At 47.7% G+C, this 16,883-nt stretch overlaps 2 protein-coding genes across 6 annotated transcripts in view; both read right to left on the bottom strand.

Annotated features, from left to right (window-relative positions):
* Positions 1 to 3,814, bottom strand: part of MAN2C1 (mannosidase alpha class 2C member 1) — an 11,553-nt gene extending 7,739 nt beyond the window's left edge. For all 4 annotated transcript variants that reach the window (XM_008063717.1, XM_008063718.1, XM_008063719.1 and 1 more), the window contains exons 1-4: positions 3,674 to 3,814; positions 3,274 to 3,399; positions 2,753 to 2,876; positions 1,745 to 1,815 (exon numbers count right to left, since the gene is read on the bottom strand). In XM_008063717.1, the coding sequence (XP_008061908.1) occupies positions 1,745 to 1,815; positions 2,753 to 2,876; positions 3,274 to 3,399; positions 3,674 to 3,780 (428 nt within the window). In that variant the 5' untranslated portion in view covers positions 3,781 to 3,814. The remainder of the gene's footprint in view (positions 1 to 1,744; positions 1,816 to 2,752; positions 2,877 to 3,273; positions 3,400 to 3,673) is intronic.
* Positions 3,815 to 5,838: 2,024 nt separating this feature from the next.
* The window catches only part of SIN3A (SIN3 transcription regulator family member A), a 70,795-nt gene continuing 59,750 nt past the window's right edge, over positions 5,839 to 16,883 (bottom strand). For both annotated transcript variants that reach the window (XM_008063716.2, XM_021715337.1), the window contains exons 18-21: positions 15,580 to 15,672; positions 14,347 to 14,441; positions 9,076 to 9,283; positions 5,839 to 7,115 (exon numbers count right to left, since the gene is read on the bottom strand). In XM_008063716.2, coding sequence (XP_008061907.1) covers positions 6,885 to 7,115; positions 9,076 to 9,283; positions 14,347 to 14,441; positions 15,580 to 15,672 — 627 coding nt within the window. In that variant the 3' untranslated portion in view covers positions 5,839 to 6,884. The remainder of the gene's footprint in view (positions 7,116 to 9,075; positions 9,284 to 14,346; positions 14,442 to 15,579; positions 15,673 to 16,883) is intronic.

Genomic DNA, 16,883 nt, shown 5'->3' with positions numbered 1-16,883 from the left:
GGGTCTCGAACCCGCGGGCTTAGGCAATCCACTCACCTCAGCCTCCCAAAGGCGCGGGATTACAGGTTGAGCCACCGAGCCCGGCGCTAATTTTTGATTTATTGTAGAGATGAGTCCTCGCCAAGTTGCCCAGGCAGGTCTTGAACCTGCGGGCTCAGGCAATCCACTCACCTCAGCCTCCCAAAGCACGGGATTACAGGCTGAGCCACCAAGCCTGGCTAGCCTTTGATTTCCAAAGCTGTGTCTGCAAAGTCCTGCCTTGGTCTGAGAATATTAAATGCATGTTTGGATCTCCCAGGATCAATCTAGACCCAAGATCCCTCAGCCAACACGGGCAGGCCACTCGCTGAGGCAGTGTACTGGGGGCTCTGCTCAGTCTCCAGAGAGCAAACTCAGCATCCCTACGGAGGCCTTCCTGGCCCTCTCCACCCCTCTGCTAAGTCTGGAGCTGCCACCTTGCCTGAGCTCCTGGGAGTTTCTGACATAGCCATTGTCGGTGTTGTAATGATATGAGTGAATCTGTCTCCCTTTGCTGTCAAGGACTACATTATTCACCACCATATTCCCAGCGTCTGGAGCATCTGAAACACAGAGCTCACCAGATATAAAATATAAAAATAAGCCGGGCTCGGTGGCTTACAGGTGTAAGCTACCACACCCAGCCAAGATTACAGGTGTGAGCTATCACACCCAGTCGAGAGGTGTTTTTAATGGTGTGATAAAATGCCCATGTTACGATATGGAATGTAAAAAGCCAGGATGTGGCTGGGTGCGGTGGCTCATGCCTATAATCTCAGCACTTTGGTAGGCCAAGATGAGAGGATTGCCTGAGCCCATGGGTTCGGGACCAGCCCAGGCAACTTGGTGAGACCTCATTTCTGCAACAAATAAAAAAAATTAGCTGGAAATGCTGGCGTGTGCCTGTAGTTACAGCTACTTGGAAGGCTGAGGTGGAAAGATTGTCTGAGCCCAGCAGGTCAAGGCTGCAGTGGCTGGGAGTGTGCTACTGCCTTCTAGCCTGGGTGACACAGTGAGACTCAAAAAAAAAAAAAAGTCAGGATGCTAAATATCAAAGAAATACAACCTCAACTAGTAAAAACTATGCCTGAAAGAAACACTAAGAACAGGAATGCTGAGGTGTGAATAACAGTTAACAGTCATCTCTATTCTAGGCGGTGGGAACAAAGTATTTACTTCTTGCTTTCCTGTATTTTCCACAGGAAGGCAAACACTATTTTTGTAGTGAGAAAGAAATCTTGGTTTCTTTTTTTGTTTGTTTGTTTGAGTTGGAGTCTCACTTTGTCACCCAGACTGGAATGCAGTGGCCACTCCCGGCCACTGCCACCTTGACCTGCTGAGCTCTAGTGATCCTTCCCGGCCACTGCCACCTCGACCTGCTGAGCTCCAGTGATCCTTCCGCCTCAGCCTTCTAAGTAGGTGGAACTACAGGCACGCAGTACCACGTGTGGCTAATTTTTTATTTATTGTAGAGATGAGGTCTCGCCAAGTTGCCCAGGCGGGTCCCAAACCCGCAGGCTCAGGCAATCCACTCACCTCGGCCTCCCAAAGCGCTGGGATTACAGGCTGAGCCACCGAGCCCGGCCGAAATCTTGGTTTCTAAAGGCAAACTACGATACTTGTGGATGGGTGTGCTTTGCAATTACGCTTGGCCTCAGCTCCTCCTGGCCCCCTGGTATCCCCACCCCTATGGCACTGGTGGGCTAGGGCATAGGGACTCACTCACCTCCGGGGGTCTCCTTCCCCCAGCCTGTCGGTCAGGACATAGCTGGTCTTCTCACCCTCTTTGGTCAAACCCTGGTAGGGAGGGAGGTGAGACACACAGGGCCTGAGGCATTTGGATAGTTCAGGTGATGGGGAAGCCGATGGGGGCCAGGCCCTACCCAGTCCTTGGCTCAGGATCCTCTCTCCCAGGCAGGGCCAAGATAGGCAAATCAGGCACCCCCTGGTAGTGTGTGCCCCACCTCCCATGGTAGCCAGCACAAGACGGCCATCTAGCACCTGCTCACCAGTGGAAAAGACTATGGTCTTATGTAAGGATCATGGACAGGGGTTAGGAGGCCCAGGTGTGACCTATGCACCCTGAGTAAATATCTCAAGGGAAACCATGAAGTTAGGGACAGGTCTACCTCATTCCCTGCTACACTCCCAGTGCTTAGCCCAGGGTTGGCCCCAAATGGACACAGGAGACACTTGCTGAGCCAGTGAAGAGGGAGGAAAGGACTCTGCCTACTTTTAGCATGAGAACAACAACATTCCTGACCTCAGACTGAAAGTCTGACCACTTTGGAATGGAGCTGTGTGAACCTGAGCAAGTGAGCTAACATCTGTACAAGCATATCTCAGTTTTTCAGTCTGTAAATGGGCGTAAAGGCCCATCACATGGGATCATAAGGATTAAGCTTGATGTGTTATCTGTAAGAACAAGACACTGTAACAGTGCTTATTTTTGGAGAGTGGGATGGCGTGGTAGGGAGAGAGCCACTAGTTTAGGGGAAGAGGATTAAATTTTTTATTTATACCATCTAGAACAATTTGAATTTTTTTCATAAGCTTGTATTACATATAATACAAAGTAGTTTATTGAAAACTAAAGACATATTACACAAAGGCCGAAGCAGCAACTTCTCTAGTCCTGAAATCCTGATACCACCCTGTGAGCACTTAGCTGTGGCTTTTCCGGGGACCAGGGCTGACATGTGGCCATACCTGACCCTAGAGCAGGGCGCCTCACCTGGACAGGTTCCCCATCGCGCCACACCAGACCTTCTCCATCACTTTCCCAGCAAAGGTGAACTTCCTGGCCCACCCATGCCTCTGGGATGGTCAGCTCCACCCGGAACCAGCAGGTCCACCATCTGCAAGAGAGTTGTTGTGACAGCCGAGGGGTGGAAGCCCTATCCTGACACACTTCCTTAATTGTCAGCAGGGGCTTGAGACTCTCCAAGGTACCAACTTTGAGTCACAAGAAAGGAGTAACAGGGTGGGCAACAAGTCGAGGAGAGGAGGCAGAGGAGTCAGAGTCTGGGATCCGACCTAGGGTGCTCTTCCTATGGGAGTCCAGAGGCGGAGGTAGGGGGATGGAAACTCTCTCATGAAGACTCGAGAAACCAGGAAGCTGTTGCCAGCCGAGGGTGCTGCTCCTCCGTTCCTTGCAGGGTAGAGGGCAGACAAGGAAGAGGACCGCAGCCAGGGAGGGTGTGGGGTCTTCCCATAGTCCTGCTGGGCCCCGCCCACCCGTTGGGTGTTACCCACGTGGGTCCGAAGCTGTCTCCGACGTGCGCCGGGGTGAAGTCTCGCTGCACAGCCTCCTGGTAGGGAAGCCTCTCGGGCGTAAGGAAGCTGGACAGCGCGGTCACCGGGCGGCGGTCCCCAAAAAGCCTAGACGGGAGGGACCGGTGGGCGCGCGCTCGAGGCTGCCCCTTTCTGCCCGAGGGCCAGTCGACCGGTGGGGACGCGCTTTCCCTCGGTCCACCGCCAAAAGGGCCGCCCGGTCGCCCCCACCATGGCCCGTCCCCTTCCTCCCGGGCCCCTGCCCTGTCCGTTGCGGGCACTTTGTCCCGCGGCCCGGGTGGTTGCGGCTTGGGTTTCTCCCCGGAGGGGAAGGCGGAGCGCACGGACGCGGCAGGCCGGCTCCCTGGGCGAGTGATCACACCTGCCGCGGAGGTTACAGTCGGTGAAGTAGAGCGGTGATACGAACTTCTCCACCCGCTCCAGCGTGGTGCGCCAGTGCTTCAGGGCCGGCGCCGCCGCCGCCGCCATCGCCTCTCGCTCTCCTCTCTCCGGAAGAACCGGTGCTGCCGGCGCGCTCCACGGGCTGAAACCAAAGGTTCCGGCGTCCCAAGCGCGCCGCCCAGCCCCGGGCAGCTTTTCTTGGAACACCGGCGGCTCCGTGCGAACGTGGAGCAAGGAGCGGAGGGCTAGAAGCTACGCCTTCGAGGCTTTCCCGTCTCGTCCGAGCCAGTGGACTGTCGGGCAAATCCCTAAATGGGAAATTTGATGGTGAGAGCTCCCGAAGGTCCCGGGACAGAGACTTAGGACCGCTTGACAGGACAGGCGGCAGCCTCGGCGGCTGCAGACCCACCCACTTAAGCAGCAATCGGGAGAACCCTGGCTATCGGTGAACACGAAAACCGGTTTGCTTAGCGTGGAGCGCCAGGCTGCCCGGGGTGGGTGTCTTCGTACAGGACGGAACCCAGGGTGTTCAAGAGCGGGGAGGAAGGACTTTGCGCCCCAGTGATCACAGCTTCTTCCATTACACGTTTTACTATGTATATCCCTAACTCTTGCCCATCACCTGAACCTAGGGCAGGGCGCCTTACCTGAACGCCCTGCCAGAAACTCTGGAAATATTTTGAGATGGCTGATCACAGCACCAACGAGCCCAATAAAATGTACTGCACCATACAGGACTGCAAAGTCCGGGGAAGCCATCATGTCAGAAACAGAACTCCAATTTCATTCTCATCCCTAATACTCCACTGGTGGCATTTTTTTTTTCCTCTTGGGATTCCCAGTCCTTGTCTATAACATCATTAGGAAGAAAAAATATATACACAACGTTAACCCTGATATTTTAATGATAATACTGACCAAGTTCACAACATTTCAAATGCAAATCACATGGAAAGGGGCTAAGTACAGAATACCAAATGTGATTTAAAATAAGGATAACTTTCTGCTGTATACAATACAGGTTGGGTTTAGAGCTTGGAGCTCAGATGTCAACAGGAGGGATAATGTTTGTGTAAACCCTGGCTGCAGGTAAAGCTCTCTCTGCTGCTGGCTGCATTGGTGGGTTGGGGTTTTCTCCTGAACTGACCCTGAAACCCCATCCTGACTGCCTGCAGGAGCTCAGGACATAACACCTTGCAAGGCAGCAACAGCTGGGGCTGCCCCATCAATTTACCCTGCAACTCCAAGTCAATGTGATCTTTCTTGAGGGAGCACTGGGGGATAGGTGGCTTATTGCTGAGGAAATCTCTAGAGCTTCCTCCCTATTCAGTACATCACTCTTCCCCCAAGTTGGGCACTGCCCTAGCTTTGCTCCAGAATCTTCCCCCAAGGTTCTTGGTGCCACCCCACACTTTGGCTAACAGAATCTCCTCTCCCCCTGCAACAAAAAAAGTTTAAAATCAGAGAGGTTTCCCATGTGTTTTGAAAGTCGGGAGCCCCAACATTTTCCTTTTTGGTAGTAGTGTTGGGGATATTTAATTAAAAAGAAAACAAAACACACTAAACACTGCTGGTTACAACTGAGACTAGAGTAATGGTTGCTGGAAAAAAATCCACCAGAGTATCGGAGGGGCTCAGTTGGTCTTTGTTTAGAAAGTCCAGGCTAACCACATATAAAAATCCTAATCATCTGTGTTTAAATGCCTGCCAGTTTAAATTTATGTAATTAAAATATATATAACCCTTTTGCAGTTGCTAAGGAAAGTATCAAATCCTCTCTCTCCCAACCCCACATATCAGGTATAACACACACCTTATATACTCTGCTTTCAAACATTGGTTTGATATTCAAGTCGTTCACTCCCATCCCCAATAAGGATAAGAAAAAATACACAGAAATACAAACTACATAGCTTGACAACTGACCCAAATATAAAATATTTTCAAATAGTTGAACAAGAGGAAAAAAAAGGATGAAGTCTTCTATTTTAAAAGTCTGGAATATTTTGGTTCAGGACAAATGGAAGTGACTGTTAACCACTGAAAGCAAACTCTCATGTGTACCCTGAATAAGGAAATGGAGCCAAAACCTCTGCTTCAACAACAGTGCTCTGGTGAGGACAAGGGACTTGGGCTGCGAGTTTATTCCTTAAGTAAGAACCAAGCTTTATTTATTTACAAAAAAAAAGTTGGGGGCAAGGGGGAAGACAAGTTTTACACAAAAGTACTACAATGGTAACTCCCTTTGGTAAAAAGTGTAATAAATGTCTTGTACATCTGTTCATAGGTACTAAATCTGAAGCCACATAGTACTATGGTACACAAGAAGCTAGAGCAGTTATGCTAGCACATCAAAGCATATTTCTTTTAATAAAAAATTGACAGTATGTACATTATTTACAAAAAAAAGAAAAACCAAGTTAAAATTGTGTGTGCGCACATGTGTGTGTGTGTCGGAGAGTGAAGCTGGTGGATGGCACTAGGGTAGACTAGTAAAGAAGCAGGTACGAAACAGTTCCACGGGAGCTAAAGGACGACTGATTTGAACTTGCTGAGAACCAGAGGAGGGAGAGAAGGGAGGGCAGTGAGGGATTCGTCAGGAATCAAATCCACAAGATGATCAATCCCCAAGCCAAACTGCAGGTCCCAGATAAAACCTAATGGATCACCCGTGATCTTAGATGTGCTCAAGTGACCAGAAAAGAAAATAGAATCCAGTTTTTTTTCTCCTTTTGTGGGGAGGGGAGAGGAGCAGTGACCATCACAGGTATAATCCATTTGAGTATTAGTCCTTTGCCAGTCTGTTTTGTCAAGGTGTGAACAGCATCTGGTTCCCTCATTGAAGGTTAGGCCACAGGAGGCTCCAGTCCTAGCTCTGCTGGTGTGTACAAGCAAGCCGCACATCTCTGGGCTTGCATGGACCTCCTTCCCCTCCAGGGCAGGCTAATACCCAAAAGCCCTCGGGAAAAGCTCCAGCTCCGGCTCTGTAAGGTATTCATGTTCCTAATAGGTAGCCCACTTGGTGCCAGGTTGCACCAGCCACACACAGATCAGGTGGCCATGTCCCAGAGAGGCCCAGTGAGGCTTGAAAGGCATCTTCCTTGTTTCTTCAGTGTGTGTGAGTGCACAAGCCCCCACACACACCTACACACACGCACACACACCCTCCAGTTATCTGCTCTGGCTTGCAGTTAAGGGGCTTTGAATACTGTGCCGTATTTGACACGATACTTGTTAATGCTCACAAAATGCAGGGTCTCTGTATCACAGGTGGTGGTACAGGGCACCAGGCCCTCCAGGCCCTCACCCATGAGCCATTTGCTGGTCTCTGCTGCCATCTCACGGGGCACATGCTCCTTGGTCCATTTATCTACCCAGGCCTGGAACCTCTGATGTAGACGCTTGCTTACACGCTCATGGGACTGCAAAACAGAAAAAGGAAACGTAAAAAAAGTGAAGTGTGCCCCCTCCAAAACCCTTCAAGTACAAAACCCAATTTTCTCCTAAAGTAGCAGAGGAAAGATGTAGGCTCAAGTCTTAGACACTACTGGTTAGTTAAGAGAACCAAAACAGGTTTAAGAACATAGAACATGTAAGGAGATTTATGATGACCCATGTTCACTTCCCGAACATAAAGCCCCAAAGAAACCCAACAGACTCTGGGCTGAACAAGTTCATGGCTTCAATGTTTACACGCCCTTGTATAACCTGGGGAATGTGGTAAAAACACACATTTCCTTGGTGCCACCAATCTGCAGTTTAGATCAGTAACTAAGCTGATTCTAATGTATCCTAGGTGAGACACAAGAGCCCCAGCCGGGGTAATTTCTGTTGGCATAGCCAAGTCTGACAAAGTGAAGGGCTGAAAGCCCACTCTCCCTTCATGTGTTACCCCATCCTGGCCAGCAGAGGCCAGGCTCAGCAGCTCTCTTGCAGACAGTCACATTCTCCCTGGGCACCTGGTAAATATTTGCTGATGCCCACAGGCAAGGCATGGCAGGGGATACACCCCAACAAATTCGAATCTGAGACACGGAGTCATACAACACACGGCCATTATACTCTCTGCCTTGCCGCTGACCCTTGAGCAACGCGGGTTTGACCCGCATGGGTCCACTCATCCCACTCTTCCCCCACCACCCTTGAGAAGATGCAAGACCAGCCACCCCTCCTCAGCCTGCACGATGTGATGACGAGGAGGACAAACACCTTTACGATGACCCACGTCCACTTCATGAACAGTGAATGTATGTTCTCCTGATTATTTCCTTGATCATTTTCTTTTCTTTTCTCTAGCTTACTTTACAGTAAGAACACAGTATGTAATACATATAACATACAAAATACATGTTATTTCAACTGTTCATGCCACTCCCATTCTCCTCACAGTAGTCCAAGCTATCTTTGTCAACAATGTCTGAATAGACTAAAATAAAATCCAAACCACAGCCTATAACGTGACCTCTGCCGACCCTTCTACTTCATGATTCCTTGAGTCATGCCAAGTCCTTTCCTCCCTCCCAGCCTTGTGCTTGTTTTCTTTGCCCGCACCTCTTCCCCAGGTGAGCTCATTGTCATTATTTAGTGCCAAGCATCACCTCCTTAGAGAAGCCTCCTCTAATGAAAGCAAGCAAGGCCTGCATGCCAGGTAGTCCATCCTTTCGCCTGGATTGCTTCTCTGACAGTGTCTATCACATGACCTTATTTGCTCTACTACATGGTTGTAGTGACAGGGCCTGGCACAACCCCTTAAACACAACCACACCAGGAAGATTTCACAAGTGAGACAGAATGTGAAAGCAGGTGGGTTCATATAGCCAAAAGATCAATTACATTTCAAGACACCACTTGAAATGTAATTGCTGGTAGTAGCTTCACCAGAAGATGCTACCAGGTAGGTATCTATACCTGCTCTTATGGATTGAACTGTGTCGTCTCCCCACCCCCCTCAATTGATATGTGGAAGACCTATTCCCTAGTACCTCAGAAGGTGACCTTGTTTGGACACAGACACACACACTGGCAGAAACACCACAGGAAGATGAGGCAGGGATCCACAGGTCCAGGAATGCCACAGATGGTTAGCCAAGCACCAGCAGCGAGGAGAGGGGCCTGGAACAGACTCCCCCAGGTAGCCATCAGCAGTAACTAGCACCCTGATCTTGGACTTCCAGTCTCCAGACGTTTACTGAGACAGCAGATATGTTGTCTAAGCCATAGTCTGTGGCACTGTTACAGCATCCTTCACAATGAATACGACCCTGTCCTCAATGATTCTCAGCTCCAAGAACAGATTTTCACAGAGAGAAATAATAAGACTCTGGGTTCCCCAGGCCTGGCTGGGAGGGAAATGTGGACAGAAATTCCAGTCCTGGCTCTCACCTGATGAGCCCGGAGCAAGGCGGTCCTCCGATACATGTAGTCCTCGGACTTAATCACATACACCATCTTGTAGGAATTCAGCTTGAACCTACACTCCAGCTTATCCAGGCTGTCCACATTCTCCATGGTCTTCTTGCTGTTTCCTTCCTTCCCTTCCTTTTCCTGCTGCTCCCGACCACGCTGACACTTCCGGATCCGCCGCAGATTCCTACAGAGCAAAGTCCTGCAGAATGAGAGCTCGTACAAATGTGAGTGACTCCCCCAAATGAGTCTTCCTTACCACGTGTCTGCACAGCACTCACCGCAATTCTAGTTGTATGCATACAAAGATGATCAATAGTTTCACTGAAAGAAAATTTCAATTGCAAAGACACAGAATAAAATGTAGACTCTTCAGGCCAGGCTCGGTGGCTCAGTCTGTAATCCCAGTACTTTGGGAGGCCAAGGCGAGTGGATTGCCTGAGTCCGCGGGTTCGAGACCAACCCGGGCACCGGCGAGACCACGTTTCTACAATAAATCAAAAATTAGTTGGGCGTGGTAATATGCCCCTGTAGTTCCGGCTACTTGGAAGGCTGAGGCAGAAGGATCACCGGAGCCCAGCAGGTCGATCCTGGGGTGGCGGTGAGTGTACCACTGCACTCCAGCCTGGGTGACAGAGTGACTCTAACTCAAAAAAAAAGTAGAATCTTCAATCATTCACTACCCCCAATTCTCCAAATCTCACTTGCCTTGGCAGAGGCAGTCACTGCTAACAGTTTTCTTTTCTTTTCTTTTTTTTTGAGTTGAAGTCTCACTCTGTCACCCAGACTGGAGTGCCACTGCAGCCTCGACCTGCTGGGCTGTGGCGATCCTTCCGCCTCAGCCTTCCAAGTAGCTGGAACTATAGGCGTGCGCTACCATGCCCAGCTAATTTTTTGATTTATTGTAGAGATGATGTCTCGCCAAGTTGGCCAGGTCTTGAACCCGCGGGTTCAGGCAATCCACTCACCTCAGCCTCCCAAAGGCGCGGGATTACAGGCTAAGCCACTAAGCCCGGCTTTGCTAATGGTTTTCATTTGAAACTCCCTTAGGCCTCTATCTGTGAATTTACATATGGAATTACCCACTACAGTTCTGCTTTGAGATTTTTTTATTTTTTATTTTTTTTGAGTTGGAGTCTCACTCTGTCACTCAGACTGGAGTGCAGTGGCCGCTCTCGGCCACTGTAGCCTCAACCTGCTGGGCTCCAGTGATCTTTACGCCTCAGTCTTCCAAGTAGCAGGAACTACAGGTATGCACCACCAAGCAAAGCTAATGTTTTGATTTACTATAGAGATGAAGTCTCGCCATGTTGTCCAGTCTGGTCTCAGACCTGTGGGCTCAGGCAATCCTCTCACCTCGGCCTCCCAAAGTGCTGGGATTATAGGCGTGCGTCATCTTGCCCGAGCCACCCAAAGTGCTAGAATTACAGGTGTGAGGCACCTTGCCTGGCTCAGCTCACATCTTTTTAACATGCTATGTAGCAAAACAGAAACTACATACGAGCACCTTTGTATACAGTAAATGGTATTCTTGAAGAAATGCACTCGAACAATTGCTTGAACTATAAATGATCACTATTTCTGCCTGAAAAAATGACCGGCTGAATGTAATCAGCCTTGACGGAGTATTTGGCAGATATTTTCTCAACAATGGACAAGGGAGCCTATTACTTCAAAGAAAACAATGTTGCCAATGACGAAGATTTCAGTATACAAGCAAAACTATGAATTCTGGTAAACTGGTATCAGCTGCCCCAAGCTTGACAGCTTCTCAATACTAAAAGATGTGCTTGATAAGGTCAACAGTGATATTAATAAATGTGATTTTGGGGGGAGATACTGTGAAATGTGCCAACATTTAGTAAATCTGCATAACTTAGTGAGCTAATATTTTCCAAGTCACCAACTGCATGTAGTTACAAAATCACGCATAAAAGAGGATTCACTCAAGGCACAAGATAAACCAGCAGATTTGGACACAGCTGTGTGATGAGGTCACCCACATCTGGACTGAAATTGCAACTAACCTTTAAAACAAACAACCACTCGTGGAATTTCATTGTCCCATATCAAAGTATACCCACAGGCCTCTAAAGGATAGGAAAATACTCCTCCTTTTCCAGCTACATATTTAAGTAGTGAGGCCACATTTACTTCACATATTTTCAACCAAATAATAAAATGCAACAGACTGAATACAGAAGCAGATATGAGAATCCAGCTGTTCTTCTATTAAATCAGATAGTAAATGGATTTGTAAAGTATAAAACAATGCCACTCTTTTCCCTGTTTTGAAATAGCTTTTCATTTAAAAATATTGCTTAAGAAAACATAATGGCTTTAGTATTGTATTTGTTTTATTATTATTATTATTACTTTTGAGTTGGAGTCTCACTCTGTCACCCAGGCTGGAGTGCAGTGGCACTCTGGTGGTCACTGCAGTCTCGATCTGCTGGGCTCTGGTCATCCTTCCACCTCTGCCTTCCAAGTAGCTGGAACTACAGGTGCATGCTACCACATCTGGCTTAATTTTTTGATTTACTGTAGAGATGAGGTCTCGCCAAGTTGCCCAGGCTAGTCTGGAACCTGTGAGATCAGGCAATCCTTTCACCTTGGCCTCCCAAAGTGTTGGGATTATAGGCGTGAGCCACCGTGCCTGATCCTATTTTCTAATTATTTTAAGAGATGGGGTCTTGCTCTGTTGACCAGGCTGGAGTGCAGTGGCACAATCACAGCTCACTACAACCTTGAACTCCTAGGCTCAAGCAATTCTCCTGCTTCTGTCTCCCAAGTGGCTGAGACTACCGGTATGAGCCACTGTACCCAACTCAGTACTGTTATTTTTAAAAAAATGAATTAAACATTTTAAGCGTTTCTCAGTTTCAGTTTTAATTTCTAACATGGTAAATATTACTAGTATTGCTGGGTGTGGTGGTACCTGCCTATAGTTCCAGCTATCCTAGAGGCTGAGGCAGTAGGATTGCTTGAGTCCAGAAGTCTGAATCCAGCCAGGGTAACACAATGAGATCCCATCTCTAAAAGTGAAAAAAAAAAATTAGCTGGGTGTGGTGGCATGAGCCTGTAGTTCCAGCTACTTGGGAGGCTGAGGTGAGAGGATCGCTTGAGTCCAGGAGTTGGCGGTTACAGTGAGCAGCAGTGATTGTGTCATTGCACTCAGTCTGGGTAACAGAGTGAGCCCCAACTCAAAAAACCAAACCAAACAAAAAGCTCTTTGGAGTACTGAAGCTCTCAGAGCATAAGAGATCTCAAGGCAAAAAAGACTGAGTACCTTGTTATCAGACAAATCATCAGAAACTGAAGCTCTAGGGCAGGGGTCCTCAAACTTTTAAAACAGGGGGCCAGTTCACTGTCCTTCAGACCGTTGGAGGGGCCGACTATAGTTTAAAAAGAAAAAAAGGAATTTGTTCATAGTTTTTTTTAAACTATAGTGCGCCCCTCCAACGGTCTGAGGGACAGTGAACTGGCCCCCTGTTTTAATAGTTTGAGGACCTCTGCTCTAGGAGGTTCATTTTAACTGCCCTGCCCCAGAAACACTGTTATCAATTCTGTTTTTTCCTTATAATATGAGTGTGACTTCTTCCCTATACCCTCCTCAACAATTAAAAATTTTTTTAAAACTCTGCCAATCTGGTGAGAAACACAAATGACATGTTTACTGTAATATGTCATAAGCATGGAGACTGTGTCTGTTTTGCTGAGAGGACCTGGAGCAGAGCAACTGTTTAAAAATCTGTTAAATGAGCCGGGCTCGGTGGCTCAGCCTGTAATCTCGCGCCTTTGGGAGGCTGAGGTGAGTGGATTGCCTGAGCCGGCAGGTTCAAGACCCGCCTGGGCAGCGAGATCTCCTCTCTACAATCAATCAAAAAATCAGCTGGGTGTGGTAGCGCATGCCTGTAGTTCCAGTTACTTGGAAGGCTGAGGTGGAAGGATTGCTGGAGCCCAGCAGGTCGAGGCTGCGGTGGCCGGGAGCAGCCATTGCACTCCAGTCTGGGCGACAGAGTGAGACTCCAACTCAAAAAAAAAAAAAAAAATCTATTAAATGAATCAATGAATGGAGAACCTGGCAGGCCCTCTTTGCTGGTACCCCTTTTTCCATGTTCTCATTAGGACCAAATCTAACACAGGGATGACACTCTTCTCAAAATCCCAGACATCAGATTTTAATTCTGAATGACATTAGATCTGAACTTTTAGGAGAAAAGAAAGCCCCTCTACCTATTTCCTGACTCTGAAACTGTTTTCATATATGATAGTTGTTGAATTGTGGATCAGCAGCACCACAATTTGCCTGTGTAGAGGGGGGAAATTTTTAAAATTCTGTGCAGAAAAGAGTTAACATAACTTATGACTGTTGTCCTTTGAAAGGTCTGCTTATAAGGTTGGCCCTAGCTGGGCACAGTAGCTCAAGCCTGTAACCCCAGCACTTTGAGAGACCAAGGCAGTTCTGGAAGAAGTGATAAAGGGAAAAAAAAAAAAAAAAGACTAAGGCCAAGAGGTTGCTTGAAGCCAGAAATTTGAGACCAGCCTGGGCAACATGGTGAAAATCCATCTCTGCAAAAAATAAAAAATTTAGCCAGGTGTGGTGGCATACACCTATAGTGCTAGCTTCTTGGGACCCTGAGGCAGGATGATTGCTTGAGCTCAAGAGGTTGAGACCACAGTGAGCTATGATCACACCACTGCACTCCAGCCTAGGCAACAAAGTGAGACCCTGTCTCAAAAGAGAAAAAGAGTTGGTCCTTGGCTGGGTCTGGAATCTTGGATTCTGGGGGACTTCCCACCACAGACAGCATTTCACACCTGTTGTCACAACTCACTGTTGGAAGAATTAAGAGCATTTTGTGGGCCCCACTGGGAAAGGACTCTTGAAACTTGAGCCTGGCTTCCTCCAACTTTGCATCTTTTCACCACAATATATCACAGTTCCAAGTGGGATTATATGCTGAGTCCTGTGACTCTTCCTTCTGAACTTTGGAGACTCCAACACATTCCCATCTGATATGAAAAGTTGTTCCTGATCCTCTAGAATGCTCGCCTCCCTGATGCTCTGAGACATACTCCAGGTAAGCCCTTATTATAATAGCCATACAAGCCTTAAATGAGCACCCTCAGCAAACAGAACAGATGAATGGAATACGTGAATGCCAAGAATCTGAAAGTCATTTAACTCTCTATTCCTCCAGTGTGCACAGCATGCGCATACTGCTGACAGTAACCTGGTTCACTCACCTTGGGAGAAACACTGGTTTCTGTGCCAGATGTTCACGAAGTTCAGGAGAGGTAGTATCAGAATTCATGTATCGCTCCACATAGTCTGACCAGCGCTGGGATGGTAAACACAAAATGGAGGGGGACGGAGATTGCAAAAACTGAGCTTCATCCTCATCAGGTAGTCTAGGAAATTCTATGACTAAAACATCTGAAATCTATAAATTTCAAGATTAAAAAGTCCCTTTCCATAACGATGTGCTTGTTTCTTGATATTGGAACACGGACTAAAAATTCTGGGCCAGGTGTGGTGGCTCACCCCTGTAATCCCAGCACTTTGGGAAGCCAAAGAAAGAGGACTGCCTGAGCCCAGGGGTCCAAGACCATCCTGGGCAACTTGATATAACCTCATCTCTATAATAAACCAAAAATTAGCTGGGTGTGGTGGCATGTGCCTGTAGTTCCAAGGGTGAGGCAAAATGATCGCCTGAGCCCAGGAGGTGGAGGCTGTGGCGGTTGTGAGCGTGCCACTGCACTCCAGCCTGGGCAACAGAGTGAAACTCTGACTCAAAAAAATTCTGTTAGCCAGCAATACTACAAGTTCCTCTCAGATGCTAAGTCATAACTAGGTAGAAGCTGGCTCACTGACAAGTTTTCTTTTTCCACAGAGGGTTTTGATAAAGAACAAAATGTATAGTGGTAAATGTCTACAAATCAGTATCCTTCGCATTAAAATCTGGATTTCTGGCATCTCTTAAAGAAAAAAAAGACTTGGCAACAAGCTGATATTCCCACAAGTCTCCCCACATGTCCCCCAGCATCATGCATATGGCCCACACCTCCCGTTTACATCAGGTGCCAGACAGACCCAGCTATAATAACCATAATCTCTGGCTACTCTGTGGGGCGACAACTCCTGACTTCATCTGCCAAATAAAAAGTGAACACAACACACAGAGTCAAGATGACACTGGAAAGATGGCTTCTTATACCTTAGTAAAATCAGGAAAGCTGCCATTCAAGAAACTCCCTCTAAGGAGACAGCATTCCTGAGTGCAGGGTTACAGCTATAACCTGGCAGCCCCCCTCTTCAGTTGAAGATATGGCTGGAATGACCTAGACTTTGAGCAACCAGGTCCTGACCCTTCAATAGGCCTAAGGTGCCTTGGCCTTCTAGAAGACAGCGTCCCTGGGCAGACTCTCAAACACACCAGCTCTGCTAGGCACACGGGCTCACAACATACTTCCCCATACCTCTGCTTCCACAGGGTCATCCGAGTTCTCCTCTTCCGTGTCCAGAAGCTCAATGGTCAACTGAACCTGGCCTTGGCTCTGAATGAACATAAGCTGCAAATAAGAAACCTGAGTGTAAACAAAAGACCATCTGTAAAACTATAACCTATCTTAAGTGGACAGGCAATAAAGTTATAAAACTTTGCTCCAATTGAAGAGATGAGGAAGATACTCAAAAGCTTGGGAGGCCAGTGATAAAAAAGGCAGAAGTTCAATCTTGCTACCAGTAAAATGAAACATGTTAGAGTGAGAAGTACTATTTCATATTTCAAAGTTCTTAAATTAGCTAAAACAATAATTAGTGCCAGTAAGAGTGCTTTTAAAAAAACAAGTATGCTGGGCTCGGTGGCTCAGCCTGTAATCCCATGCCTTTGGGAGGCTGAGGTGAGTGGATTGCCTGAGCCCGCGGGTTCAAGACTCGCCTGAGCAGCGAGACCTCATCTCTACAATAAATCAAAAAGTCAGCTGGGCGTGGTAGCGCATGCCTGTAGTTCCAGTTACTCAGAAGGCTGAGGCAGAAGGATTGCTGGAGCCCAGCAGGTCGAGGCTGCAGTGGCTGGGAGCGGCCACTGCACTCCAGTCTGGGTGACAGAGTGAGACTCCAACTCAAAAACAAAAACAAACAAGTATTTTGTTCTTTAGAAAGAAATATGGCATATGTGGCCAGAAACATAAAACTTCAATGCCTTTTCAACCGATAATCCCACTTTAGGACTTAACATAAAGATGAAAACAAGAACAGTATTTAAAAAAATTCTTTTTAGGCTGGGCTCGGTGGCTCACACCTATAATCCCAGCATTTTGGGAGGCTGAGGTGAGAGGATTACCTGAGCCCAAGAGTTCAAGACCAGCCTGGGCAACTTGGCAAGACCTCATCTCTACAATAAATCAAAACATTAGCTATGCATGATGGCGCATGCCTGTAGTTTCAACTACTTGAAAGACTGAGGCGGAAGGATCGCCTGAGCCCAGCAGGTTGAGGTTGCGGTGGCCAGGAGTGTGGCACTGCCCTCCAGCCTGGTTGACAGAGTGAGACTCCAACTTAAAAACAAACAAACAAACAAAAAACCCAACTTTATGCCAAAGATAAATGGAAAATATCAAGACAAAAAAACAAACAACTGTATTTACACTGAAATATCAACTACATAAGAAATCTAAATATAGCCGGGCTCGGTGGTTCAGCCTGTAATCCCGCGCCTCTGGGAGGCTGAGGTGAGTGGATTGCCTGAGCCCATGGGTTCGAGACCCGCCTGGGCAGGGGG

Source organism: Carlito syrichta, unplaced genomic scaffold (assembly GCF_000164805.1).
Source record: "Carlito syrichta isolate Samal-C Ts95f unplaced genomic scaffold, Tarsius_syrichta-2.0.1 Scaffold307013, whole genome shotgun sequence".
NCBI lineage: Eukaryota > Metazoa > Chordata > Mammalia > Primates > Tarsiidae > Carlito > Carlito syrichta.
Note: the sequence above shows the minus strand (reverse complement) of the source record. Positions and strands in the feature narration are given on the sequence as shown.